The sequence below is a fragment of the Melanerpes formicivorus genome, unplaced genomic scaffold (assembly GCF_026170545.1).
Source record: "Melanerpes formicivorus ecotype bairdi unplaced genomic scaffold, bMelFor1.0.p_v2 SCAF_5, whole genome shotgun sequence".
Classification (NCBI taxonomy): Eukaryota; Metazoa; Chordata; class Aves; order Piciformes; family Picidae; genus Melanerpes; species Melanerpes formicivorus.
The window spans coordinates 25,484,224-25,510,544 of NW_027142357.1; the positions used below are offsets into that span (position 1 = coordinate 25,484,224).

General features: G+C 53.2%; 1 protein-coding gene across 11 annotated transcripts in view; it reads left to right on the plus strand.

Moving 5' to 3' along the window:
• The window catches only part of TNS1 (tensin 1), a 62,089-nt gene extending 38,094 nt beyond the window's left edge, over nucleotides 1-23,995 (plus strand). For 3 of the 11 annotated variants that reach the window (XM_068138890.1, XM_068138898.1, XM_068138900.1), the window contains 16 exons: nucleotides 1,429-1,509; nucleotides 4,946-5,124; nucleotides 5,401-5,539; nucleotides 8,087-8,179; nucleotides 8,979-9,014; nucleotides 12,357-12,531; nucleotides 13,116-13,975; nucleotides 15,329-15,415; nucleotides 16,066-16,197; nucleotides 16,599-16,691; nucleotides 17,196-17,273; nucleotides 17,377-17,448; nucleotides 17,528-17,696; nucleotides 17,927-17,995; nucleotides 18,344-18,376; nucleotides 19,406-23,995. In XM_068138890.1, the coding sequence (XP_067994991.1) occupies nucleotides 1,429-1,509; nucleotides 4,946-5,124; nucleotides 5,401-5,539; nucleotides 8,087-8,179; nucleotides 8,979-9,014; nucleotides 12,357-12,531; nucleotides 13,116-13,975; nucleotides 15,329-15,415; nucleotides 16,066-16,197; nucleotides 16,599-16,691; nucleotides 17,196-17,273; nucleotides 17,377-17,448; nucleotides 17,528-17,696; nucleotides 17,927-17,995; nucleotides 18,344-18,376; nucleotides 19,406-19,550 (2,441 nt within the window). In that variant the 3' untranslated portion in view covers nucleotides 19,551-23,995. The remainder of the gene's footprint in view (nucleotides 1-1,428; nucleotides 1,510-4,945; nucleotides 5,125-5,400; nucleotides 5,540-8,086; nucleotides 8,180-8,978; nucleotides 9,015-12,356; nucleotides 12,532-13,115; nucleotides 13,976-15,328; nucleotides 15,416-16,065; nucleotides 16,198-16,598; nucleotides 16,692-17,195; nucleotides 17,274-17,376; nucleotides 17,449-17,527; nucleotides 17,697-17,926; nucleotides 17,996-18,343; nucleotides 18,377-19,405) is intronic. The other 8 variants (XM_068138895.1, XM_068138901.1, XM_068138891.1 and 5 more) reach the window with 7 other exon arrangements.
• The last annotated feature ends 2,326 nt before the right edge of the window (nucleotides 23,996-26,321 follow it).

Below are 26,321 nucleotides of genomic sequence, written 5' to 3' on the forward strand. Positions count from 1 at the left end.
GATGCCCTCCTTCTCCACTGCTTCGGCTGTAGTTGAATTGTGGAGTGTCGTTTGGGAAGGGATTGGGGCAGCAGCCAGGCTGAGGGCCAGCTCGTGATGCTGAGGCTTGGCAACTCTATCCCTTCCAGCCCTGTGCTCAGTCCAGAAACTCGCCCGGCATTAGAGGGAGGGGGAAAAGGCTTGACTGGAAAAATCCAACAGCATTAACCTCCCAGGCATAGAGGCTGAGTCACTGCAGCACCAGGGCGGAGGGCAGGAGGGATGCCAGTAACCAGAATGAGGCAAGGGTGGGTGACAGAGGTCTTGGGGGCAGTGTGCATCCACCTGAACTCAACCTCAGTGTTCCAGGCCAGATCCACAGAGAGACCCAGGGCTTGAACAAACTCAAGCACACACAGATGCCCAAACTGTGCTGCATGTCTGGGATGAATATTATATGGAGCAAATCCTCCCTCCCAACTGTGGAGTGGAGGAAATGAAGTGGAAAGGAGGGGAGCCCTCAGGAGGGAAGGAGCAGTATTTGTAGTGGGTGGGAAATGGATGTTGAATGGTGTCTATGAAAAAATCCATTCCCTGCAACCATGGGGTCAGGTTCTCAAGGCTGGACTGGGGTCATTCTCATTCCCCTGCAGCCGCTGGGCTTCCAGAAGAGGAGAGGTGTCCCAAGGATGGCCTCCAGTCTGTGGCCACATGTCCCTGAAGGAGCCTGGATGTCTGTGTTGAGGCAGGAACAGTGCTTGCAGGCAGCCTGACCTCCAGCAGGAACGAGGTGTCCTGAAGCCAGTGCTGGGAGGGGACAGCCGAAGGGGATGGTGGGGCACAGCTGGGTTTGTTTACATTCCCCACTGCTATAAATTGCCTGTGCATCCCAGCACAGCTACGAGGAGCATCTCACACCTCCTCCATTCCCAGCGGGGAAGCACTACTCTTCCTGCTTCTCACTGGAGTGGAAGAGATGGGACAGGGCAGTGCTGGTGTCCCCAGAGGAGGAGCCAATCCTGCAGTTCTTCAAGTCCTCATCATCTCCCAGCAATGCATCTAGGGTCATCCCTTCTTGTCTCAGCCTTGGGTGTCCTATGATTGAGGAGACCTGCATGGTGCCATCCTGAAGGAGACAGTCAAGGGCATTTATGGCATTGCACAAAGCCACATGTACTCAAAGCCACTATTGGTTTCCCCATGGGTTTAAGCAGTGCTTGGAGACAGGCAGTTTGGGTGATAGGACAGCAGTTCCAAGATGAGTCTGAGCTTCCTAGGACTCTATGTGTTGAAGCCCATCTAATATTTTCTTCCGTTTTCTCTTTCTGTCTTCCTATTGTATCTTGTGACATTTGTCCTGTCTTGCCCCTTCCTCTCCCTATGGGGCACTGTGTTTGTCCTGTGTGACCTCTCACCTTCCTTGCACTCCCCATCCTGGTACACTGGCAGAGTACAACGCCAGGCTCAGGGAACTCAACAAGAGCACCAAAGTTCCCCGTCCTCTGAACCAGCAACGATCCTTCTCCTCTGGTTTGTTCATTTCACCTACCTCTTCCTTTGTCCTCCATCCTTTCCCAACCATCCTTCTTCCATCCCTCTTCTCCCTTCTTACCCTTCCTTCCATTTCCCTTCTCTTTTCTCCTTCCTTCCCTCTCATCCCTTCTTCTTCCCCTGTCCCTGCATGCTGAATGCTCTGTGTGTTGCATGGATGTGTGATGCAGGGAAGCTCAAGACACTCTCCCAGTGCAGGCTTGAACCCCTTTCTCAGAAGGGCAATGCTCAGGAACCCCCTTCACCTTCTCACCTCCTCTGATGATGGTGAAACTCCTGGTTACAGGATTTGTTGCTGGGCCAGATCTGGACCCTTGCTCCATCACCTCCTGGCCACGGCTTACCCCCTGAGGAGGCAAGGGCTGGGGTGCAGCTCTACAGACCCCTGGTTTAGCCACTTCTTATCCTGGCAGGGTCTCATCTGCCTCAGTCCAAGGGCTTTCTCCCATTGGTCTCTCTGCAGATGATGGAAAGCTCCTGGCTGTACTCAGTTTTGGGTGAAACATGGATGGCCATATCAATGAAGTGCCCTGGGAGGAGGGGAGCAGAAGATGTGTCTGTGACCAGTGGGATGGGTTGAGTTTGGCTCTGGTGAAGAGTGGTACAGGGCAATGCCCACTGCTGTTCCTCATGCAGGCAGGGAGTGACTTTGCATCTCTCTTTTCCCCGGGCATTGTTTGTCTCTATGTGGCTTCAACTGATGGATCCAACATCTTGAGGGCCATGGGATGCAGCTTTGCCTTCTCCTCTCCACTGTGGAGCATTGCCTGGCTCCTGCCCGGCAGTAGTTCCAGCATCTCATGCCCAAAAGCATCTTCTTCCTGGTTTGGCTCAGAAACTTGTCTCCCCAGCCACAAAACCACCTGAGTTAAAAACCCTTCTGTTTCCTTCCCATGACTATTAGACTTGCTGGGAGAGGTTTGCTGCCAGGTTAAGGAGTTAAATAGGCAGCAGAAGGGGTGGTAGTGCCAGAGGTGGTGGGGGTGAAGGTGGGGAGCAGGGTGCTGTTCCTTTTGTGATGGTGAACACCCCGTCCTGCAGCCATGCAGGGCATCCTTGGAGGGCCAGCAGTGGTACTGTGGCTAAGGCAGGCTGTACATCTGCCAAGGGGGCACAATGAATGGGGGAAAGGAGAGTTTGTTTTTCAAGCATAGTTTCCAGCCCATAAATCACCCAAGGGGTCGGGGGAGCCGTGATCAGAGCCGAGTTTCCTCCAGGCTTTTGCTCCAGGCAGCCCATGAAGTTTCCCACTCTCCACCCCTGAACAATGAGTCCCTTTTTTCCCCCTCTCTTCCCCTCCCTGCGGCCCCAGCCATGTTCTGTCGGGAGTGGAGCAGCCAAAGCCTGGTGAGCTCCTGGGTGTCCCAAAGGGCCAAGATCCAGCACCCTGTGGCTGGGTGATGTGCAGTTCCAGGGGTGGAGAGAGGGGGTCCCACACTGCAGACGTGTGGTGTGCACTGATAGCTGGGCTCCAGCAAGCTGCTGTTTGTGCTTCCCAAATGGAAAACGCAAAGCAAGGCAGGCGTGCAGGACTGGAGGAGCTAGCCCCTGCTCCTCCCCGGTGTTTGGCTGCTGCATCTCACTTTGGGATGGAGCAAGGGATGTTCCTGGTGATGCTCATGTACCGTGCAGGACACCCTAAAATGCACAAAGTGGAAAGACAAAAAGAAAATATGAGAGTTTGCTTTATTTTTGCCCAACATTTTGTTTCTCCCTGAAGTGTTTCATTCCCCTGAACTGAAGAGCGGGGCAAAAGGTACAAGGTGGCCCTACACGATGCTATGCTTGCTTGCAGGGACCCACTCCGTCCCCTTGCTCCCTTCACAGCCCTTTCTAATGACCGTCCCCCACGCCTGTGAGCACCTGCAGAAGGGATCGGGAGTTATGTTTCAAAGCTGCTCTTAGTGGAATTTTCCAGGCCGCCTCCGCGGCTGGAGCCGGCCCCGTTGGCTCGAGTCCCCCGCCTCGCAGCCCGGCCGCCTCTCCCCTCCGAGCCACGATTTTATTGTTGTTGCCGTTCACTGGGCTGATTATTTAGAAATGCACCCAGGCCACCTCCTTCCCTCCCTCCCTCCCTCCCGTGCTTTCAGCCCTTTCCCCAGGGCCAAGAGAGCTCCGGTGCGGGTGTCGGAGCGGTGAAGAGGGGAGGTCGGCAGGCGTGAGGCGTGGGTCTCTTGCCGAGCCTTGGGGAGCAAGGGGAAGCAGCTGATGGCTGGTTTTCCTCCGCCAGCCCGTGGGAAAGGAGTTGGTGTTTGAAAAGTGCATTTCCTGGAGCATGGTTCTGGCCTCTTTAATTTTTTTTTCCTCTCTCCTTTCTCTTTTTTTTTCTTTCCCCCAATGTGGTGGCCAAAGGGAGTGTGAGTGCTCCCCAGCTCTGCACAAAAAGTGGGTCCCAGGGAGGAGCAGGAGTCCTGAAGGGGTTTCAGCTGTGCCTGTGATGTTCTGCATGGTTCCCCTGCTCTGAACCTGGCACCATCACCCCGAGCCCTAATTAACCTATTTGTCAGGCGAGATGGGGCAGCAAGTGTGTTTTGGCCCCAGTAGGTGATGGGAGTTGGAGTCACACCTCTCATCCCTGCACCTCCAAACCCTCCTGCCCTGTGCTGGCTTAGTCCCCATTCCTGGGATTTATCTCAGCTCATGGGGATTGCCAGACCCTGACAGCCTGGAGAAACCTATTCTTCTGTGGTGACTTGATCACTCCCTTCTTTAGCCCAGGCTGTGAGCACTGGTGACTTGTGATTTGGGGGGAGAAATGGAGAAGAGATGCCAGTTTCTCCCTTTGGGAAAGCTTTGTGCTGGGGACAGGAAATAACAATAGTTTGTTTGGGTTCCCTGCAACAGCCCTCTGTTGAGGTCTTTCTGACTTGGTGCTCCCTCTACCTTGGGGACTCTCAAAACCAGGCTTTTTCCACTGCTGTGATTGAACCCACATCTGTTTGTGGGAGATGCAGCTGAACATGGCTGCTGAACGTAGCTGTCACAGTGCTGGGGGATTCAGCCCTTTCCCACCGTGAGGCTGTTGGGAGGTCCTGATCCCTTCCTGCTCTGTGGGGCTGGCTGGGCTGTTCCTGGGTGCCCCTTGCACCACCTAGGCAGTGGTGTCCCTAAACCCAAGTCTCATGGTGCTTGGGAGGGCTGGTGAGGATATTCAGCCACTAGCCACAACCCTGCCTTGCTTTATTGCTTGTTTCTGAGTAACTGCTATAGGGCGTACCTGCTGTAGCTTGAAACTGGTGGTACTGCTCTGGGGATTAGATGCAGGTGAGTGCTGAAGCTGCCGTCTCTGCTGGGCAGAGTCCCCTCTCTGGCATGATGCCCTGGGGAGGCACATGAGCTCTGGACCATCTACTACTGGTCTCCATCTCATCTAGCAGCTCCTCACTCACCTCTCCATCCTATGCTTGCCCCACAGGGGTTCAGTCCAGGGAGAAGTCCCCGGAGGAGAGCGCTTTCCCTGCCCGTAAACGGACCCCCAGTGATAGCCACTATGAGAAGAGCTCGCCGGAGCCCAGCTCGCCCCGCAGCCCCACTGTCCTCTCACCTGAGGTGGTCAGCACCATCGCAGCCAACCCTGGAGGGAGGCCCAAAGAGGTGCGCTGGGGTGGGATGGGGAATGGTGCTTGGGTGAGAGGTGGTTGACCAGAAGCACTCACCTCCAGGGAGGGAGAAGGCTTGGGGGGGTGGGTATGAGGCTTTTAGCATCTGCAGGATCCTGGAGGGTTGGGGCTCAATCATGTTTTTTATGGAGGTGGTTAACAGGGAGGATGTGAAAACCTTCCCTTTGTACCCTCTGCTCCCTCTTGGGGTGTCCTGGAGGTTTGAGCCCATAACAGGGATGGAACTGACTATTTCTCCTGCTTTCCCTAGCCTCACCTCCACAGCTACAAGGAAGCCTTTGAAGAGATGGAGGGTGCTTCCCCCACCAGCCCACCCTCCAGTGGCGGTGAGATTTCTCCCCCCATCCCGGCCTTCCCCGTCTCACCACAAACCCCTTACTCCAACCCCAGTAAGTCCTACAGCTCTGGGAGGCGGAGGGGCTTGGTGGGTGGCTCTTGACAAGCCAGAAATTCACTAAAGGTCAGACAGCTCTGGGCTCCAGACACCCACTGCCATGTTAATCACTCCTTCTCTCTATTCTGCTCTTCTCTACATCCCACCACTCCACACTGCCATTACCATCCCACTGCCCTCTGCACCCCATATTCAGTATCTTTCTGTCATCTTTTTTCCACCCTGCACTCATTGGGATGTTTCTTGGATGGGATCTCAAGGTGGGATAAGGAGAGAGGCAGAGTCTGAAAGACAGCATCCTTTCACCTTGTTCCAGTCCTGCACCTCCCCATATTTCATACCAGCATGGCAAGAAGGCTAATGAGGCTGTAGCAGTAGGCAAGCAAGGGGAAAGTAGAAGGGACTTAAGACTGGGAGGGAACTCAGGGCAGACCCCAGTGCTGTGCTGCTTCTTGCTCACTATTTCCAGGACAGGAAGGGAAAAAGGATGGAAGGTGCTAGCCCTTTGCATGACACCTGTTCCTGTTCTTCTGGCACAGCATGACTCCTTTCTGACTAACTCTGACTTGGCAGTCACTGTGGGTTTGTGTGGACCAGGTTTGTGTGACTGGTGGCAGCAATGAACCCCAGCAAGCAGCCTCACATTGACCCAGCAGGACTGGGACTGGAGCAGTGCAATGGAGCAGTCAGTCACCTGGGAAACCCATCGAAAATACAGCAGCGCCTCCCACCCTCAAACACTTTTGTAGTCCGAATACTGAAGGATGGTCTGGGGCTGAGGATGCCCAGGCTGGGTGCAACCCCCTCTAATGCCACATCCTGAATCTCAGTGGAGTTGTTCCCTGACTTCCATAGCTCGGTCCATGGGGTTTGAGCCTTTCTGCCTGTGCTGTTGCTGTTCCTCCCCTGTAACCCACTGACGGCTGAGCCCTAGCTTATGGGATGCATTGACCGGAGTGTGGGAGCATCCCGGGGGTGTTTGGCAGCTCGGAAATGGCCCTGTTGTTCTGAGGAACCAGAGAGCTTGGCCCTGGATGGGGGTCATCAACTCCTTGGCAGTGAGACAGTGACTTGTTTTGGGGATGAGTCACTTACAGAGGTGACAGGAACAGCCCAGCTGGGGATGTGGCTCGGAAGCAGTGCTTCTTACCCAACGCTAGTTGGGGAGGCTTGGGAAGTTTGAAGCTGCAGCTTTCATGCTTTGCCAAAGTGCCCCCTGGGGAGATATGGGAGTGATTCCCCTCCATGGGGAGATGACAGTCCTGGAGGAATTCTTGGCCCCTGGAGGACCTTGCTGTCAGCCAACAGATGCACAAGCTGACATCAAGATGCCTTCAAGCTATCACTGTGCCTCGCAGCTGACCTGATCTAGGGAAAGCAAACACCTGCCAGGGAAGGTGTTGCTGTCTTCGTTTCCCGGGGACTTGGCTGCTCAGCTGCTCCAGCCCCAGGCTGCTGCTGGTATCTGGCCTTGTAGTGAGGGTCTGGCTTTCCTCCAAATCTCCCACCACCCTCTGCCTCCTGACGTTGCTGTAGACCCCATGTCCTCACCACCAGTCCGGGATGTTCAAGAGCTGATGAAGCGATGTGACTTCTGGTCCCTCATGCTGGAGATGGGACCTGAAGGTCACACTCAGGGAAATGTAGCACTGGGGAGATGGGTCAAACCTGGGAGCAGGAGAGGAGAGGAGGCAGAGTTGGCTCAGGGAGGTCCACCCTGCCCCATGAAACCTGTCACCCTGCACTGCCAATGAGTCCATGCCACAGCCATACGTACATATGCAGCTTCTCCTGGTATGTACGCATGGGCCCAGAGGTACAGACCTCGTGTACATTGCCACCCCTTGGGGAACATGTTGTACATGAACATCCTCACCTGCCCATTGAGCTGGTCTGGAGGGCAGGATTTTTATTTGGCAGTTACACTATGCCTTTTGTGGGGCTCATGAGCTGCTCTATAGCAGCCCAGTCCCAGGTCAGCCAGATTTGGGTATCAGCAGAGGGTGAGAGCTGGTCTGGGGGGATGGCTGCTCCCACAGGGGCAATGAAGGAGGCTTCATGCCTATAGTGGGACCATTCTCTTATGGGGAGAGTGCTGGGAGGTGGAGACTGGGCCTGCTGTGGTGGGAATGGCCTTGTGATGGTACAATCTGCTTGTTCACAGAATCAGGATTGGAAGAGACCTCAAGTATCATCTAGTTCCAACCCCTCTGACATGGACAGGGACACTTTCCATTGGATCAGGTTGCCCAGAGCCACATTCAGCCTGGCCTTAAAAACTTCCAGGGATGGGGCTTCTACCACCTCTTTGGGCAACCTGTTCCCATGTACTTCCTGCCCTTTGTCCTCTCACACATAGAGGGATTGGTGCCCTTCCCCAGGGTGTTGCTCTTATGAGGGCATCTCCTCTTCCCAGCAGCCCCTATAGCAGCTGGTAGGTGGGATGGATCATGGGGGCTCTGAACCCTTGGGCAGCAGCAGCTCCAGCCTTACATCACCTCCTGCCTTTGCACTAATGCTTCTGTGTTCCCTGTGCCGACAGTGCGTTCTCCGCCTGGCCTGGCCAAGACCCCACTGTCAGCACTGGGGCTGAAACCCCACAACCCAGCTGAGATCCTTCTGCATCCGGTGGGAGGTGAGTGAGCACACAGGGGCCGCAGGTGGGTTTTGGGTAGGGAGCATCCATGAAGGTACCCATGGAAGGGTCCTCTGTCTGGAAAAGACACTTCTGCCTCCCTTCTGGGGTCTGGTGTGTGAAGGTGTGGGGATGTTCGTGCTGCCCTTGCAGGGCTCAGCCCAGCAGGGTCTTCAGTGATAGAGGCTGGAAAACCCTGGGGTCCTGCCCTGTGGCCAGCTCCTTATTCTTCCTGCCTTCACTCCCTCCACCCCTTCTCCTCCCCAGCACAGCTGGAGAAGATTTGCTCTGCAGGAGCTGAGCCTGTCAGCTGGAACAGTATCCATAGCTCTTTCCATTCTGCAGAGCTGTCTTTGGGTGCAAAGGCCCTGCTGTTCTGAGGACACATCCCAGAGCAGCCAGCCAAAACAGACCTCACTGTTCCTCAGCACCCTGGGCCCCTTTCTGGGCCATCTCAGGGCTGAGTATAACTTCCCCAAAACCCAGCTGAGCCCAGCAGGGGGTATGATCTGGATGAGTCTCATGGGCAGGACCCTCCTTGCTCTGCCCCGAAGGGTGAGCTGCTGCTTCTGTCGTGGCTTCCTGCTGGGCTATTCCCTCTTCCCTGTCTGAAACCAGTCTCCTTGATTTTGAACTTCATTTCTGGGATGCCAAGGTGGACCATAGGTGTGTGTCTGAGGCTGTGTGCCCCTGCCTGAGCAAGGCAAAGCTGCTTAACTAATTTCTCTTTCTTTCTGTCTCACATCTGCCTCCTTCCTCCTCTTCCCAATTCTGTTGCTCCCCTGTCCCTGCATCTCAGAGCTAGAAGGGGAGGCAGGTGGTGACTCTGAAGAAGGTAAGAAAGGCTTTTCTTCCTCTGTCTGTCTCTCGCCTGCTCATCCCCACTGTCAGAACCATTGTTTAGAGCAGGCTCTGGCTTTCTGCGCCAGCAGCCTTCCCTTGCATTGGCCTCCAGGGTTCTAGGAGCCTGAGTCCTGCCCGTCCTTGCTTACTTTTGAGGATGGGAACATTGTGCCTTGTGTTGTGACTGAATTCCTCAACGTCCCAATTGGACCTGGAGGTCTGTTACATTGGGTGGCAATTATCCATGGGGGCTGAGAACAATTTGTTGGTGTGTGGCATTCTCACCCATGGCACACCAGAGATGTAGGCATGCTGTGTGCAGCTTTGGGTGAGCCTGATGGGAGGCTGGGAGCATCAGCCCCGGCTTTGGGCTCCTGCCCTCCTCTTCTGGCTTTGCTGCTGCCGTTCTGAGTGAAAATAAACCAAAGTGCAGTACAAAAGATCAGCAGGCACAGAGGCCACCGGCAGGCTGCTGGCTTAGTCAGCTGGGCAGCAGCACAGTGGCGGCAGCTGGTGCACATCCTCCACTGACTGGGAGCCTGCCCAAGTTTCCCCCCACCACTGTTCTTCCTGGGATGAGCCTCTCTGAGGATGTCATGGATGGGGCTGAGCTGGGATGTCAGCTCCCGAGTGTCTGTGCTGATGGAGCGGGCACTGCGTCTCTGGGTCTCCGGAGGGAACAGAGGCTTCAAGCAAGGGCTATGATTCCCTGAGTGCTGCCTCCTATCTAAAGGCTGTTGGATGGTTTTGCTTTCTTCTTTAATGAAACTTTGGATCCTCAAGGCCAGGATGGGGAACTATGTGTTCAAGATAAGTTTTGAGGCGAGGATGTTTCTTCTTGGAGAGTTTGCAGGGCTTCTTGTGGGCCTGGAAACCATCAGCATTTCTCCCTGGGAGTTCCTCAAAGTGCACGTACCCTAAATATGAACATTGTGTAATATACTGGAGAAAGTGTTTGCTTGAAGAAAATGTTCTGCTTCCAAAGCTGTTTTTCAGCTATGGCTTCTTCAGTACATTAGAGGAAGAAAAACTGGCTTAAAATCAGGCGTTTCCCTCCTAAGTCCTCCCTGGCTTTACTGTTTCTGTCCAGCTTTAAGCCTCCACAGACCCAAACAATTGCCTCTCTTTTCCTTCCTATCAAACCCTCAGGAACTAAAAAGCTGCACTAATTTTCGGTTCCTGTGGCACACCAGCCACTTGCATGATGGTTGACCCAGAGCAAAGATGTCTGGTGACCCTGTGTGGCCAGGCTTAGTGGCCACCAACAACCTCTTTCCCTGCTTCATCCTCTTGGATACCGTGATGGTTTTTGTGGGGGTTGGATCTTCAGCCCTGAGAAGGGACCAGTGTTTTGGTTTACAGCTGTGGTGTAGCGCCCTCTGCACCCAGCTGCACTCTGCATGAGGGTCCCTGGCTCTCCAAGCTCTCCACGTGGCTGGGCTGTGCTTGGGGCTTGGGGGATACTCTGTCAGTGCAGGAGCTCGGGGCCTGGCTGCCACCTCCCAAGAAGTTTTTAAAACAGCCTGGTACAGTCACAGTGCTGGGAATTTCTATCCAGAGCACAGCCCTGCTCTGCTTTGGGATTCCCAAACAACTGCTCACCTCCCTGGTGACTCACAGCCTTTTTGTGCTCCCACCATTTTCCAGTTTCTGGAACCTCTTCCAAGAAAACACCAGGAGGCAAAATCAGATTTTTCAACCTGAAAGAATCCTGCCTGAAACGTCTAGGGTTTTTTTCTTTCTTTCTTTCTTTCTCCTGTTCTCCCTGTATTGAACCAAGTGGTCACACACCTCACTGCAGCACGTGCTGTGCCCCCTCCCCGAGTCCTGGCTGCTGCCTCGCTTCACCTCCCATCTTTGCAGGAGTGGCTAGCATTTTTGAAGGCATTTGGTCTTAACCTCTTGCAGGCTGACTCATATGTACTGTCTGGCTAATTTTAGTTGGAGTGGGGAACTGGGAGGGGGAAGTAAGTAGCTGTGAAATTAATTTAATTGCCTAAGCTGCAAGGAGTTTCTTGCAGCTGCCCTGGGTGTCCTCCTGAGCAGTGCCTCGTCCCCATCACTCAGAGCCACATGTCCTGCCTCAGATGCTTGTGTTGAGGTCCTCTGTCTGGTTTTGGCTCAGGTCTTTCCTAGGATGGTTGAGCAGTGATGGGCAGGGAGATCAGGCCAAGAGATGGACTCCTCCTCCCCTGTCTGCAGGTGGATGGGGCATAGAGTCGCTGTGGGGAATGGAGGGGGACCTGTGACAAGTCTTCTTTTCAACTCCTCCCCTCCAGCACTGAACATGGAGCTGTGCATTGGTGTTGCCGGTCAGCCAGCAGGCTTAGCTGGAGCCTGGCTGTTGCCACTACTAACGTTTGTCATGCTAATTACTATTGTGGAACTGCCTTGGGCACAGCCAGCCTGGAGCCGGAGACCTGCAAGAATGCCCAGCCCAGAGAGTTTGGCACCGTCAGGTCTCCCGTGGGGTGTTGTGCCCAAGCATAGAGGCAGTTGGTGGCACTTACCAGCTGAGGTGTGACACAGCTGTGGGGCAGATGGAGCTGAAGGTGCAGCCCCTTCCTCCAGTGCCTCTTTGGTAAGGGGGAGGTGGTAGGGATAAGGAACAGCCTGGATGGAGCAAGAAGCAGTGGGGAAAGGGAAGGCTGGGTCTGATGTCTGCTGTTGCTGGAGATGGCCAGCCTAGCCTGATGGTCCTGTCATGTGACAGCTCGGCAGCCCCAAAGGAAAACTGCTCTTTCTGGTTGTGCTTGTGAGCTCTGGTTTCGAGGCAAACAGAGTGTGAGAGTGTTGGATGCTGCAGTGGAAATAACTAGAGCTGCTCTCTGGTCTGCGTCTGGGGATGGCTGGCAGAGGTGGGCCATGCAGGGCAGGGACCAAAGGGCATCATCGTCAGTCCCACATGAGTCAGCGCAGCTGGGCAGAGTCTCTGGCTCTATTTTTAGGGGCTGAGGATGAGCAGGGAACACGACGTGTGCTGTGTGGCATCCCGGGTGGGGAAGGACACTGACTCAGAGCAGGGTGGAGGAGCTGTGGCATTGGAAGGGGCCATGGTCCTGTGTGTTACGGTCCCTCTGGGGAAAGTGGTGGTCACGTCCACCCCCCTGTGCCCTGGCTGAGATCTTCAACATCTGTTGGAGTAACCTAAAGGCCCAGATGAACCAGATGTGGTTTTGCACACCCCCTGGGCAAAGAATGATGTGGGAAGTGTGTAGCTGGAGGAGCTCAGCGCAAGCACTTTCATTGGCTGAAATGGGGACACTGGGAAGGGTGTGGCCCTCCTCCTGTGCAAGCTATGGACTCATGCATTTCCCCTTCTCTTTTGTCACAGAGCCCAGGAGCTATGTCGAGTCTGTGGCCCGCACAGCCACAACAAGCAGAGGAGGAACCCTACCCACTACCCATCCCGGAGGCCCAGAGGTGCCCACAAGGAATGGCACTTTCACCAACTCCTTCAACACCCCCAGCCCCATCTCCACCAGCAGTCCCATTCATAGCGTGGATGGGTAAGGCAGTGGGTGCAGGTCCTGGGGGCTGGTGGGGTCAGGGCTGAATCCTGCCTGGTGCCCAGGCTTGCTCCCACATCGAGACTGCCTTTACAAGGGCTGCTATCTCTTCATGCAGGATTTAGGGGTCCCAGACAACCATGTGGCTCACAGCCTCAAGGATACAAAGCTGGGTCACTGATTGTAACTTGGTGGTCACAGGGTCTCATCAGCGTCTTGCTGGAAACCTGTCCCCTGGGGTGGGAGGAAGGATGGGGTTTTGCTACCCCCTAGCCCTGGGTTAGGCTGAGCACTGATCCCCCATGTCCCCTCTCTACCTCGCCCATGATATGTCCTGCTGGGAGAGGAGCTGGAAAAGGCTCTCTCTCCCAGAAGATAATATTTTTAGAGGGAACTTGGATGCATAGTGGACCTAAAGCTGCCTGTAGCTGCTTTTCTGCAGCTGGCAGGACCCATCCCACCATTGTCTCTAGCAACCAAGCAGCTGTGCCTCAGCTTCACTGTGGGCCACTCACAGGAGGGTACCAGCCATCATCAGGAACAAGAGGTGGAGCTGAATCCTCCTTATCCTCATCTCTCCTCAGGGCCTCCCTCCGCAGCTACCCATCAGAGGGCAGCCCCCATGGCACAGTTACACCTCCCCATGCCTCGTCTGAGCTTGTTTACCGGTCGCCTGTCAGCTCGCAGATGCCTTCTGCTCACAGCAGCTATCAAAACTCGTCTCCATCCTCTTTTGCAATGGTCCAAGGTGGCGTCCCAGGCTCAGCATATACCAGCCCTGACTACCCTGATGGCCGAGCTGCCCTCCAGCCAGACAGCCAGGCTCGGCCGCAACCTCATGGCAGTGTGGGGGCCCACGTTGTACCGGGCAGCCCCCGCACCCTGCATCGGACAGTGGCTACCAACACACCGACACCACCCAGCCCTGGCTTTGGGCGAAGGGCTGTCAACCCCAGTATGAGCAGTGCTCCTGGCAGCCCCGGGATGGGCAGACATGCAGTGGCAGTCCACGGCAACCTGGTGGCCCCACCCGGAAGCCCCAGCCTGGCCAGGCATCAAGCTGCAGCAGCTCTCCCGCCTGGCAGCCCCCTGTATGGATACTCCAGCCCAGAGGAGAGGCGCCCAACGGTGTCTCGGCAGAGCAGCTCCTCCGGCTACCAGCCTCCGTCCACGCCGTCCTTCCCAGTCTCGCCAGCTTACTACCCCGGCACAAGCACGCCGCATTCCTCCTCCCCAGACTCGGCTGCCTACCGTCAGGGTAGCCCCACACCACAGCCCACGCTGCCTGAGAAGCGGCGGATGTCGGCTGGGGAGCGCTCCAACAGCCTCCCCAACTATGCCACTGTCAATGGTAAGGTGTCCTCGCCCCTCTCCAGCCCCAGCAGCGGGGGTGCCGTCACTTTCTCCCACACCCTGCCGGACTTCTCCAAGTTCTCCATGCCAGGTAAGGGATGCCTTCAGAGGTCCTAACGTCCCCCCCCCGCCGCCTAGGGATCTTCTCTTTCTCCTCACTGTCTGGTGGGGAAGGGCTTGTAGCTGTGTCCTGGTTTACCCCTCCTGTGCATCTGCAAACTGATGGCACCACCGGCACTCGGGGCCATTTCCTGCGCTTTCTGGCAAATCCAAACAGGAAAAGCACCGATGTGGAATCATTGTAAGCAGCACCCAGAGTTGTGTACCGGGAGATCAAAGCACCCGGAGGTGATTTTTCTCTGCTGTGGGGATGCGCTGACCTCCCAACCCTGTTCCCAGCAGGCTTTACCCAGCCAAGACCCTGCCATGGCACTGCTTCCTTGTTTCAAATAGTTTGCTGTGTCCTGGGTGCTGCTGTGCCTGGAGCGCCTTTGCTGGCTCCTGTTACAGGACACCTCATTGACGCCAAGATTGGACTGATAGGACCAAGGGAATAAAGCTGTGGGACAGAAGTGGCTCCGGCTGCTGGGCCAGTTTTGTTTACAAGCAGGCACCCCTTTGTGAGCACGCTGGCGCCCGCCCCAGCCCTGTGACTCGCCATGGCTGGGGACCTTTCCCACCAGGGAAGCATAAGCAATTAAATCATGTAACAATTAGCAAGTGAGATGGGGAGGGGAGCGAGCCCCCTGCCTGTCCAAAGGTGACCAGATTACAGAGGGCTGATAACTTGTCTCCAGCAGAGATGCTATCTGGCTCTGTGGGTTATTTGTCGGGTTGGTTTTGGAAAGCAGGTGGATGGGAACATTGCTCAAGTAAAGTGCTTGTTGCTTTGCTTCACAGCCAGAGGACTGCCTCTCAATGGGGCTGTGCCATTCTGGGCCCTAAGTGAGGCAGGGTCAGGCTTGGGCTGCTCTTCCCATGTTGACTTGTCCAGTTCCTCTACATGCAGCAAAGATAAGGAATTTATTTTTATGATGGACAGGCCAAGTCTTGAACATCAGAGTGGTGAAGGTCCTCTGAAGTCAGAGGATCTGCCCGCTGCCCTCTCGATGTACCTTTTTCCTCTGATAGCTTTCATTTCACCTAGCCAGTTCCCTTTTAAATGGTGAGCTTCCATTTTTTCTCTGTTTGGCAAAGATGTTCATCTAATTCCTCCCTCTTCAAGGACCCTTGGACTTGCATTTATCTTTAGATGCCCATCAGCTCCATAAGCTCCAGGTGATGATCATTGTGCCTGGATATGGAGGTTTAAGCAATGTGGGTAGGGGGAGGTGGAGATATTCAGTATTCAGTATTAATGCTTTAGGCAGATTTGCTAAAAACTCACATGGAGTTTTTGATACAGAACCTTTTAGCTTTTTTTCTTGTCTTCCTTTCCTTGCAGACATCAGCCCTGAGACTCGTGCCAATGTCAAGTTTGTCCAGGACACTTCCAAGTACTGGTATAAACCAGAGATCTCCAGGGAGCAGGGTGAGTAGATGGCACAGGATGAAAGATAAAGTCAAATGAGCCATGGTCAGGAATTGGAAAATATCTGGGATCACAGGAATTATCAAGGACTTAAGAACTGAGTTAGCAGTGAAGGAGGATTGTGGATGCTCAGACTATTTCAGAGGGGGATTGATTCCCAATTTATCTTCTGGCTTGCATGATGTAAGCTCCCCAAACTTTTCCCTTGGTGGAGGAACACCAGCTTAGAGAGGTCTTGAAGATGTGACTAAAATAAGAGGCCACAGGATCACAGTGATCCTGTGATATCTTATTTTAGTCATTTTAGGTGAGAGCAAGGAGAGGTAAGGTGCCTTCAGGTGCAAGGTCCCAGCATTTCGTCTCTGTCTGTGTCTGTTTTCCAGTGCTTAGTTGCTCAGAGCTGGACTGGGTGGGAATGGATGCTTTAGGCTGCCCATTCGAGGGCAGTGGAGGTGGGAGGGAGGTGAGCCCCACTTTGGCCACAGACCCATTCAAGACCCCCATCCAAGTGTGCAAGGAGAGCAGTAACATTGTGATGCCTGGCTGTGAGGCCGTGGAACCAAGGTGCTCCATCCTGATCCACACCTGGTTTGGGAGGGCACGTTGGCTCTCACCGTGCTGGCTCTGACGTCTGCCATTCTCTCCTGCAGCCATTGCACTGCTGAAGGACAGGGAGCCAGGAGCTTTCATCATTCGAGACAGCCACTCCTTCCGGGGAGCCTATGGCCTTGCCATGAAAGTAGCTTCTCCGCCTCCCACGGTTGTGCAGCAGAACAAGAAAGGTATTGTGTGTCCTCTCCATCCCACGCCAAGATGCTTTCCGTCATTTGGCTGGGGCGTGCGGGCAGCTGGGTATGTGCTGATGTGGCAGGATCCCACCCTTCCAGCCCTTCCCTCCTGGGGCACAGGGAAGCACCGGGCACCCTCTGCTCTTAGCTGTGAACTTCTCAGGGGCATCTGCATCTTGGGCTTTGGCATAGTGAAATGGGCACAGCCTTCTCAGACCACCAGCACTACCGGGGAGTGTGGCTTGGAGTTGACCCTGTTCAAAGGACCTAATTTGAGGTGTATGTGCAGAGTAGCAGGGACCCCTCACTCAAACTGGAGCACTGGATTCCCTTTGGGACTGCAGAGCAGTTCTGAAGAGGTGGGTCTGATGTGAGGACATCTTGTCTCTTCCCAGGAGACATCACCAACGAGCTGGTGAGGCACTTCCTCATCGAGACCAGCCCACGGGGTGTGAAACTAAAAGGATGCCCCAATGAGCCCCATTTTGGTGAGTGCCTCCAGTATACTGCCCACCTGCGGGGTTGGGAGACACTTGACCTTTCTGGACTATCAAAAGAGAGCTGTTGGGTGTCTGGGAGAGCCCCCACATGTTACTGCTTCTTGTCCCTGCGTAACCGAGTCCTGCGGGCTTCTGGAGTCTCTGGCTCAGGAACACTCATGACTGCACACAGGTGTGCCTGTATTCACAGGTACGTAGCTTTCTGCACACACTTGTAGGTCAAATGGTGCTGCTGGGCAGGGAGGAGGGCAGGAGCTTCCCATGTTCCATTTATCCTATGGCTGATGTGCTCCAAGGTACTACATGAGGACCTCTGGCCAATTAGGTTTTCCTAAGGTAGCCCTGACATGGTAATTTCATCAAGTGGAATTGCCATGTGGCAGAAGAAAGCCACCAAAAAGCCTGTTCCCATCCAGCCAGGGCAACAATGACCTAACACCAGGAAAACCTGTGTCTCCAGCCCTGTACTGACTATTTCCCCTCTCTCCCCAGGATGTCTCTCTGCCCTGGTCTACCAGCACTCCATTATGCCCTTGGCCCTGCCCTGCAAGTTGGTCATTCCTGATCGAGGTAAGAGCCAGGACCAGAAGGGATTGCATCTGCTCTAACATCCTGCAAGGATGGGGTAGGTATCCAAGCTGTCAGCAGCAAGTAACTGTCTTATGTCTTCTAGATCCCATGGAGGAAAAGAAGGACGCTGCATCTGCCACCAACTCGGCCACAGACCTCCTCAAACAGGGTGCGGGTGAGTAGAAATGGGCTGTCACGGGGTGAATGTGACTTGGAACAGTGGTTGACCCCATGCTTGCTGTCTCCCTTTCCAGCCTGCAACGTCCTCTTCATCAATTCAGTGGAGATGGAGTCACTAACGGGCCCACAAGCCATTGCAAAGGCTGTCACGGAGACACTGGTGGCTGACCCCACGCCCACTGCCACCATTGTCCACTTCAAAGTCTCTGCACAAGGCATCACCTTAACGGACAACCAGAGGAAGTAAGAGTCGCCATAGTCACATCCTTGGGGGGCCAGTGGAGAGCATGTTGATGAAGGATGTGTCTAGGGTGGTATGAACCTGGTCATGGGCAGGGCTGGACTTTGTTCTTGACTCCTGGAACATTCTAGGGTAGACCTATGGGAGTGTCCTCTTATGCTGGTGAGGCTGAGCTGTGGTGGGGCAGAGGTGGAGGCTCCCTGCCTCTGATGTTCCCTGCTTTGTATTTCAGATTGTTCTTCCGACGTCACTACCCCCTCAACACTGTCACCTTCTGTGACCTGGACCCCCAGGAGCGAAAGTGAGTGCTCTAGCCTTGGGTAGCCCATGTCCCCTGCCCTTCCCCTCACCCAGGCTTCTAGCCTGCTTGGAGCAAGGTCTTTGCTCTGTCCCCCTTGCTCCTGTGGAGGGCAGGGATGGAAGGTCCCTTTGGATACTGTGGGGCAACATCAGCTTCTCCTGGTCACTTCTTGGTGTCTCCAAGCATCTTCACACTGGGGCAGAGGTGCATTAGTTTTTCTTCTGTAGAGTCAAGCCTCTGCAAAGCCAGGCTGACACTCCAGCATTGGTGTGGTGGCCCCTATTATGTCCCTGTCTCTCTGTGAGGTTTGGGAGGCACCATCCCTCACACCTCCTCCTCTTCTTGCAGGTGGACTAAAACTGATGGAAATGGCCCAGCCAAGTAAGTATTTTTCTGTGCTTCCCAGCTGATTCCTCCTAGCTGCTGTCGAGGTGGCTCCCAATTGTGTTTGAGCATTGACTGGGAGATGCCCCATGCAGGGCAGTTTCTTGGCCATGTGTGAGATGGACTCAGCTCCTTGCCACAGGAATGTTTCACCCAAGCATGGTTCTAGGGACTTGGTAAACATCTTTCAGCCCCAAATTCCTGGTAAAAGCAGGCATGGCTCTTGCTTAACATGCCTTACTGGAAGGTCTCCCAGCAGAGTCAGAGGGAGCCAGCTCGTGGAGGATAGCCAGGGATTGTGCTGACGGCCTGTGACCCACTGATTGGCTCTTCCCTCTCCTTCTGTCCTCCCTGCCCTTACCCACAGGGGTGAACAGCCTCTGGCTGAGCCCATTTCCAGGGGCAAACTCCCACTAATTTTAGCCATTATGTTAGCAAAGGGGTTTTTATTAGGATGTCCATCTGCTGGGATATTACCCCTCCCCATCTGGAAATGCCACTGCTTGGGCCTGTCTCACATTCTGTTCCCCTGTATTTATAACTTGAGTTTGCATGTTCTAATTAAACAAAAAAAGAAAAGGAAAAAAAAAGAAAAGGCTTTTTATTCATCAGGGAAGAGACAGACAGAAATAACTGCATGGCTTCACTCAGCTCCCCATGTCCTCACGTGGCCTTCCTCTCATACAGGCTCTACCTCAATGACAGGAGTCATCACCCAGATAAAGACTCAATGATCATTTGGAAGGTCCTTTCTTGGGGACAGTGTAAGGGAGAGTGGCAGGGATGGTCAGAGCAAGGGGAGTTTGGCTGAGAGATGATGCAGTGCTGGCCCTCAAAGAAACTGCAGCAGGGGGAAGAGTAGATGAGTCTTCATGCAGGCTGGTTTGGGGATATCTCTCTGTGTTGTGCAAGGTGGATATGAAAAATGGGAAGATGGACATGACCATGATAGAAGAAAGTGGTATTGTTCCTTGGGTGAGCAATGCTGCTCGACCTTGCTAAGCCTCTTGCCTTCTCCTTACCCAGGCTCTTTGGCTTTGTGGCCAGGAAGCAAGGGAGTACCACAGACAACGTCTGCCACCTCTTTGCGGAGCTGGACCCAGACCAGCCAGCTGCAGCCATTGTCAACTTTGTCTCCAGGGTCATGCTTGGATCTGGCCAGAAAAGATGAGCTAGCACTTGCGGGTGATTCTTGAATTTTGGAGAAGGACTTGGAGCAGATCCGAGAAGGAGTGTGAGGAAGTGCATTGTGGGAGAGGGAAGTGAATTTTGGGGGGCGGGGGAGGGGAAGGGTTGGAATTTTGGAGGAAAACAGCAAATAACAAGAAAGCCCCAATGAAACCCCTAAAAACTCAACATAAGCCAAACACACACATAGAGGAACCAAACCCACGCACCTACATAAGAGAACCACAAAGTCATGCCAGAGAGGATGCATGTTCCGTCACAGGGAAGGTGACCAAATGAAGGTGGCAGTGAGAGGTGTGTTTCCAGCTTTCAGCATCATGGTCCCAGGAGATGACATCCACTTGGGACTGACTGCAGGACCATGACTGGTGTTTTTTCATCTGCAACAAAAAGATGCAACTGGCAAAACCCATGGAAGAAGCTCTGTCTCAGCAGCTCCATCAGTGAAAATCAGCTGTATGTTTGAAATGACTGTAGGAGGTCATGATGTGGGCTGGGTCTCTGTGGGACACTGCAGTAGATGCTCTCAGAAACCTTCCCTTGTCTGGCTACAGAGTAGAGTTCTCACCAGTCCTTGAATGTCTTCTGAAACTGCCTGATCTCCTGGCAACTTGCTGGGGACATGGAGGGACTTGGTTCTGACCCCTCCTGTCCCTGGAGAGCTCAGCTATGGGCAGACCTGCATTGCTGACCCAAAGCCCAGCGCCGGTCACAGGTGAGCAGCTGTGAGTCTACCTGCAGAAGCGGGGAAGGGGTCATGACATTTCTTCATCTCCCCCAGTGGTGTTTCTGCCTCCGAACTGGCAAGGAGATGTGTGGGGAAGGCAGATGCTCCCTGGCAGCCTCCTTGGAGGATGCAGAAAGTTGTCTCCTCTCCATCTTCCCCTTTCCTCTCCCATCGGTCTTTGGTAGTTTTCTCCTGTGGGCTGTCACACTTTCTCTTATACACACACACAAAAAATAACCCCAAAACCAGAAAGGCAAGAAAACCATTGTATTAATAATAATAATGAATAATAATAATTATAATAATAGCAGATGCTGGCACAGGTGGGTTCTCTGTGCAAAGCAGCAGCCCTGTGGCTATCCCTGTCTCGCTCTTCGGAGACGCTCAAGCAGTTTTTAAATTGCATGGACGTTCCAGCTGCACGAGAGGTGAATGACTACAAGTAACTCAGGCGCTTTTTCTTCCTTTTGTTTTGGAGGCCACGTTAAAGAAGCAAAAGAAAGTAAGCAAATTTTAAATAGGAAATAAAAAAGGAAAGGACCTGTGGTCGCTGGGCAACTTTGGCTCGGTGGGGAGGTAAGCAAGTCCTCTGAGAGCTGCCCCTGCTAGGCACATGTGTGCCCTCAAAACCGACTGGCTGGAGGCTTGTGCCTTCCAAATGCACTGTAGATTTGCAGTGGCTTCGGTGCTGACAGCTTTTCCCTTTGGGGAAGTGAGGAGGGCCAGCTGGGGGGCAAGAGGGACAAAGGGCCCCCATGCTGCTGCAGGGGCAGTTCATGGATGGAGAGGCAGCAGGCAGAGGTACCAGCCCCCCAATCCAGGGAAGAGGCAGAGGATGCTTTGGTCACACGTTTAGGTTTTGGGCAGGGGCAGCAGTCTGGCTGGAGTGATGACTGATCATTGCTGAGCTCTCTGCTGCAAATATTTCCCCTGCCTTGGGCTTTCTGGGAGAAGTTTTCAGTGCAAAGTGGCCCAGATTTTTTTGGGGCAAGAATTAGAAACATAGCACTGCAGCCCCCAATCCCGGAGAGCTTGTCTTCCTTGGGCCGCCCTTGCCTTGATAGCTACACTATATATGCAAACTATATTGATGAAATACTGTAAGCTAACAAAGTTTTAAGGAGGAAAAAGCAGTTAAATTTACACTCTGAAAAGATTTTTTTTTTGGCCATATTGCTTTGTGTGCATAACTCCCCCATTATATCTGCACCCCTTCCTCTGCCCCGGGGAAATACCTGCACGTCAAAAGAAGATCCCGAAGAAGGAGAAATGCTGATGGGGGTAGAGGTGCGGGGACCCCCCTCCCCATGCCGGGGCAGTGTGCATGTGGCTGGTGTGCATGTGCGTGTGCGTGCGTGTGTGCGTGGGGGAGCGAGCGGCATGGGCGCCCGGAGTGGGATGGCACAGCTGGATGTACTGGAGTGAGAGTGTGTAAGGATGCCAAGTGAGGAGTTGATTGAGAGATGGAGGCAGGATGGGGTGCTCTGGGGGGAGGGGGACTTCCCGCCTCCTTGGTTCCCCAGCTGCATGGATGTGGAGACCTTTTCATTCTTGATGTTTTCAAAAAAGCGATTCCCTCCTTCTGCGAAATTCAAGCGAGATGAGAGATGCTATCACCCGTGATCTCCTCACCTTGCCAGTCACCGGCCAGAGAAAACACTGTGTTTATAGATATATAAAGATATATTTTTGAAAGCCTCTATTTTTCAAACTTGGTTTTCTCACTGCTAAGAAAAAGAGATGATAATAATGTAATTTTATTTTAATCTGCTGCCTCGGGAAACTGGTGCTTGGAAGTCCCTATCCTCTTTTTCTCTCCGTACAAACGAAGCAGATCTTAAGCACCCCAGAGACGTTGTGTAGAAGCTGACCCCAGCAGATAACTTGCCGATAGCACCACGCCTGCTTCAGGCCCTGGGCCGCTCACGGCTTCCCCACTAACCCACTAGCTGAAGATTTAGACTGTATCAAAATCTCAAACACTAATCTGATGATTATATATATATATACACATATTTTTTAACACGCAGCTAATCACTTTCCAATGATGTAGCCGGGTGTTCGTCAACTCCCTTTAAAGGCACTTTCCCCCCTCCCCTTTTATCTCCTTTTAAAAGTTACATTTTAAGGTGTAACTACCCTTTTGGTCCCCAGGAGAGACAGGAGGCTGGCGTTCAGAGTCGCCCAGGTCTTGGGGCTGGTGGGGACCCAGTGTTGCTATTTTTTCCTTATGAAAGGGACGGAAAAGACTGTTGTGGTTTTGGTTTTTTTTTTCTCCCCTTTCCTTTGGTTCTTAAATGCAGTCATGGTATTTGAGATTTGAGCTTGCGTGAGTTAAGCCCAGCATATGTTTTGTTGTAATCACACTGCCATTGTCAGCAGCTGGATGGTATCTCTTGCTCTCTCTCACACACACACAAACACATCCCTCCTTCCTGCACAAAGAACTGCATGTATTCTTGCCAAAGATAATCCTTTAAAACGCACTTTCCCCCCACATATATATATATATAAATATATATATAATTTTGTGTGTGTGTGTGTGTGAATTTATTGTTTGTGCCCTATTTGTGTCGGTTTGTTTTTCAGAGAAATCCCCTTCCCACCTGTCCTCCCTTTGCTCTTGATGTTGCTGTCTGTTGGGGAAACGTTTCCCAAGGGGTTGTTCGCTGCCTGGCCAAAATGGTAGCTCCTGCAGCGCACAGCAGTGGAGATGGCGGGGGGGGGTTGGGGAGGGGCAATGGGTTTAAGCAGGTAAATTGAGAATAGTTTTGGGATTGCTTTGGACGCAACATTTGTTGGCTGCCCCCTGGTCAAACCACACATGGAAAACAAACCAAGCAGGGAGGAAAACCCAACTCAGCCTCCGGGCATCGATTTTCCAGGGTGTTCAACCGCCTGAACTGAAGCGCAAAGTAAATCCCCACCCAGCAGGTTAGGCGGGTAAAGAAACCAGTTGCCCCAAAAACCCCAGACAGCAGCATCAACAAAAGGCAACCCTTCCCGTTGGAGCAGGCAGGAGGATCAGACAGCAAAGGAGCCCGCAGGGGCTTGTTTCATTTCGTTCGTTTGTTTTGCAAATTGCGAGGTTGGTTTGGGGTTACTCTTTTTTTTTTTCAATTATTTTTTTTTCCCTTTTCCTTAAAAAGGAGGAAAAAAAAAACCAGAAAGAAAAAAAAAAAGGAAGCAACCCACCACTGCGTTACATGTGGGGGGTTTTGTTGTTGTTGTCGTCGTCGTCGTCATCTTTGTTACTTCGGGAATGTTACAGATTCGTTTGCTAATCAGTGTTAATGAACAGTTTCAAACTTTCAGGCTTGCCCATTTCTGTGTATTTATATAGATGAAAAGGAGGAAAAAAAAAAAAAGGTAACAACAACCACCCTGCTCTGTTTTGTATCTTTTTGCCCGTAATGTTGCCGAGCGTGTAAGGATGACTTTGGTCGCCCCATGTCCGTGTGTGAATGTGACTCCGCTCGTCATTGTCCCGTTGTACAGTTGTTGGATCCTCTGCAGTTCATTGTATGGCTTTATAAAGTGGTAAAAACGACAGCCAAAAAAAAAAATAATAATCAAGTTATATAAAATATACTGTTGCTTGGAATGCCAGCTTGGTGTCTGGATCGCTGGAAATGTATCTTGAAACTTAAGGGAGCGCAGGAATAAATGCTCTGTTCTTTTTGCACAGGAAAAAAAGAAAACCCCTGAATCCCAGGGGGTGCTGTGTTTTCTCCAGGCTCTCCTTTCCCCTGTTCCTTGATGGCAGGCTGGGGCCCCCAGACAGATGTGGGGCGGTGGGCGTGGGAAGAAGTAAGGGTTGTGCTGCTGCTTGTCAGCCTCCAGCCACAGCTTGTGTTCACCAGATGCTCGCTAACCAGAGAGCCCCCAAACTTCCTACATAGCTCCAGCTCTGGCTTGGCCTTTTGTTTACTAGGAGGGATCTCTCCAGCTTGTCTTACAGACAGTGTGTTCTCTTCAAATCCCACCGCTTTCTCCTAGGCTGCCTTTGGGTGCTCTATGTCCAGCCTTGGACAACCCCTTTGAGTCCATTCCCACTGGGAAATGGGATGGGGTGATGCTGGTTATGGGGTCTTTTGCCTTTGCCAAGGTGGTGGTTTGGGCTCTGCTCCCGTTAAATCCCATTCCTGTACCCTTTCAGAGCCATCCTGCTCCCCCATGTCTGGCAAAACTTCCCTCAAAGTCTCAGGCTTGGCTTTTCCCAGTGTTTGCAGAGTAATTCCCAGCATCCATCAGATCCCTCAGCCCCTGGCTCTCTGGCTCCGCTCATTCCCCTCCTTGCTGAGTTGGTGGCCAAGGCCTGGCCCCCGGGATGGATTGAGTTTAATTATACGAGAAATATCAGCCAGAGCAGAGGCAGTTTCTCTGGCGCCAGTGCTGCTGCAGCTCAGAGGCTCAGAGCTTCTCCTGGGAGCCCGCAGCACTAAAAATATCTCCTGCCTTTCTCTAAAATAGCTGCAGGGTGAGGGGTGGATTGAGGGGGCTGCTTGTGCAGGGACCCTGTGCTGTGGGGTTTGTGCTGGGAGGCAAAAGCAAAGAGGGGTAAAAAAAAAAAAACAAAGGGAGAGGATGTCGTCTAGCCCCACAGAAACAGCTATGGGGCTGTAGGTGGGCTGCAGATACGTGCCTTCCAAGCCAGGCTGTACCATGGGATCTCCAGAGGTACCTGGTATCTGCCAGCCTTGGCCTCCGCTGTTCCCCATCTGCCCGTCAGCATGACAGGACCTGCAGCGTCCTCTCCCTGTCTGACACAGCAGGGATGGTATTTTCCTGTCAGCTTCTCTTAGTTTTGTTTCTTCCTTCAGTTCTGCTGGAATTGATCCTGCAGGAGCTGGCACAAGTTGTCTGCCAATTTCTTATGCTCCTGCCTGGCTGGGACAGCCCCTGGGGGATGTCCCCCAAGCAGGAAGGAGAGGCGGCCAGTGCCTGGTGAGCAGGCACTGACAATTTGTTGTGAGCCATAAACTGCCGTGCATCCCCTTGCTTCTCTCCCCTCCCTCTCCCTTACCCCCCCCCCCCCCCCCCCCCCCCTTAATTCCCCATTTCCTTTCCAAAATTCCTCGGGAGCTTCTGGTTTGTGTTTTTCCTCGACATGTTCTTATCTGCCACCCGCTTCCCCTCGCTGGCTCTCACAGTGCAGGGTTTTCAGGGTCTCCCTCTTTGCAGCTTCCTGCTGTCTCCAGGCCAGGCTGGTGGCTGTGATGAGACCATCAGGAAAGGCAGATCCACCAGCTCCACATCGTATCTCCCTGTGCCTGTCGAGTCCCTAGCATGAGGTTCCCAAGTTAGTGTTTTTCTTCTGATTTCAGCCCCTGCGCTGGAGGCTCTGGGCCGGAGGAGTGTTTCTTACAGGGCCTGAAAAGCAGCAAGGATTCGTACTCTGCTGTTGGCTTCAGAAGAAGAGGGTGGGCTTGCTGTCAGACAGTATGGAAACTCTGGTTTGGGGGTGGGGGTACCAAGCCTTTACCCAGGGCAAGTATTCCTAGATGCTTCCTTTGCAAATGTGGTCACACTGAGCAATGTTTATTTAACAGATGTTAAAGCCCAGGCTTTGGAGCCCACAGGCTTAATGGTCTGTGGGGTGCTGTTGGCAGATAAAAGCTAGCTGGAAAGCCATGCCCTGAGTCCATGAGGTACTCCTGCAGAGAAACCCTGGACGTGGGTCTCTCCCACCACCACAATCATTTTCCATTGACTAAGCTAGAAACAGTCCTCAGTTCTGGAGTGAAAATGGGGCCACAGGGACAGGGATCAGGCAGTTTGATCTTCCTTTGCTCATACTCTTTCCTAGCTTCTCATTGATGCTGGGACCCCCTTGGAAGTACCATCAAGTGACAGAAAGCATGACACAACCTGACTTTTCCCAGCATTGTGTCTGGGCAAAGGTCAGGAGCCAGCCAGCCCACCCAGGGTGGGGAGGGTGCAGCAGACCAGATGTGGGCAAAAGCCACCCTGTGGCTGGGGTGATCTGTGTTCACATCTGCACCTTATTCAGCAAAGAGCATTCCT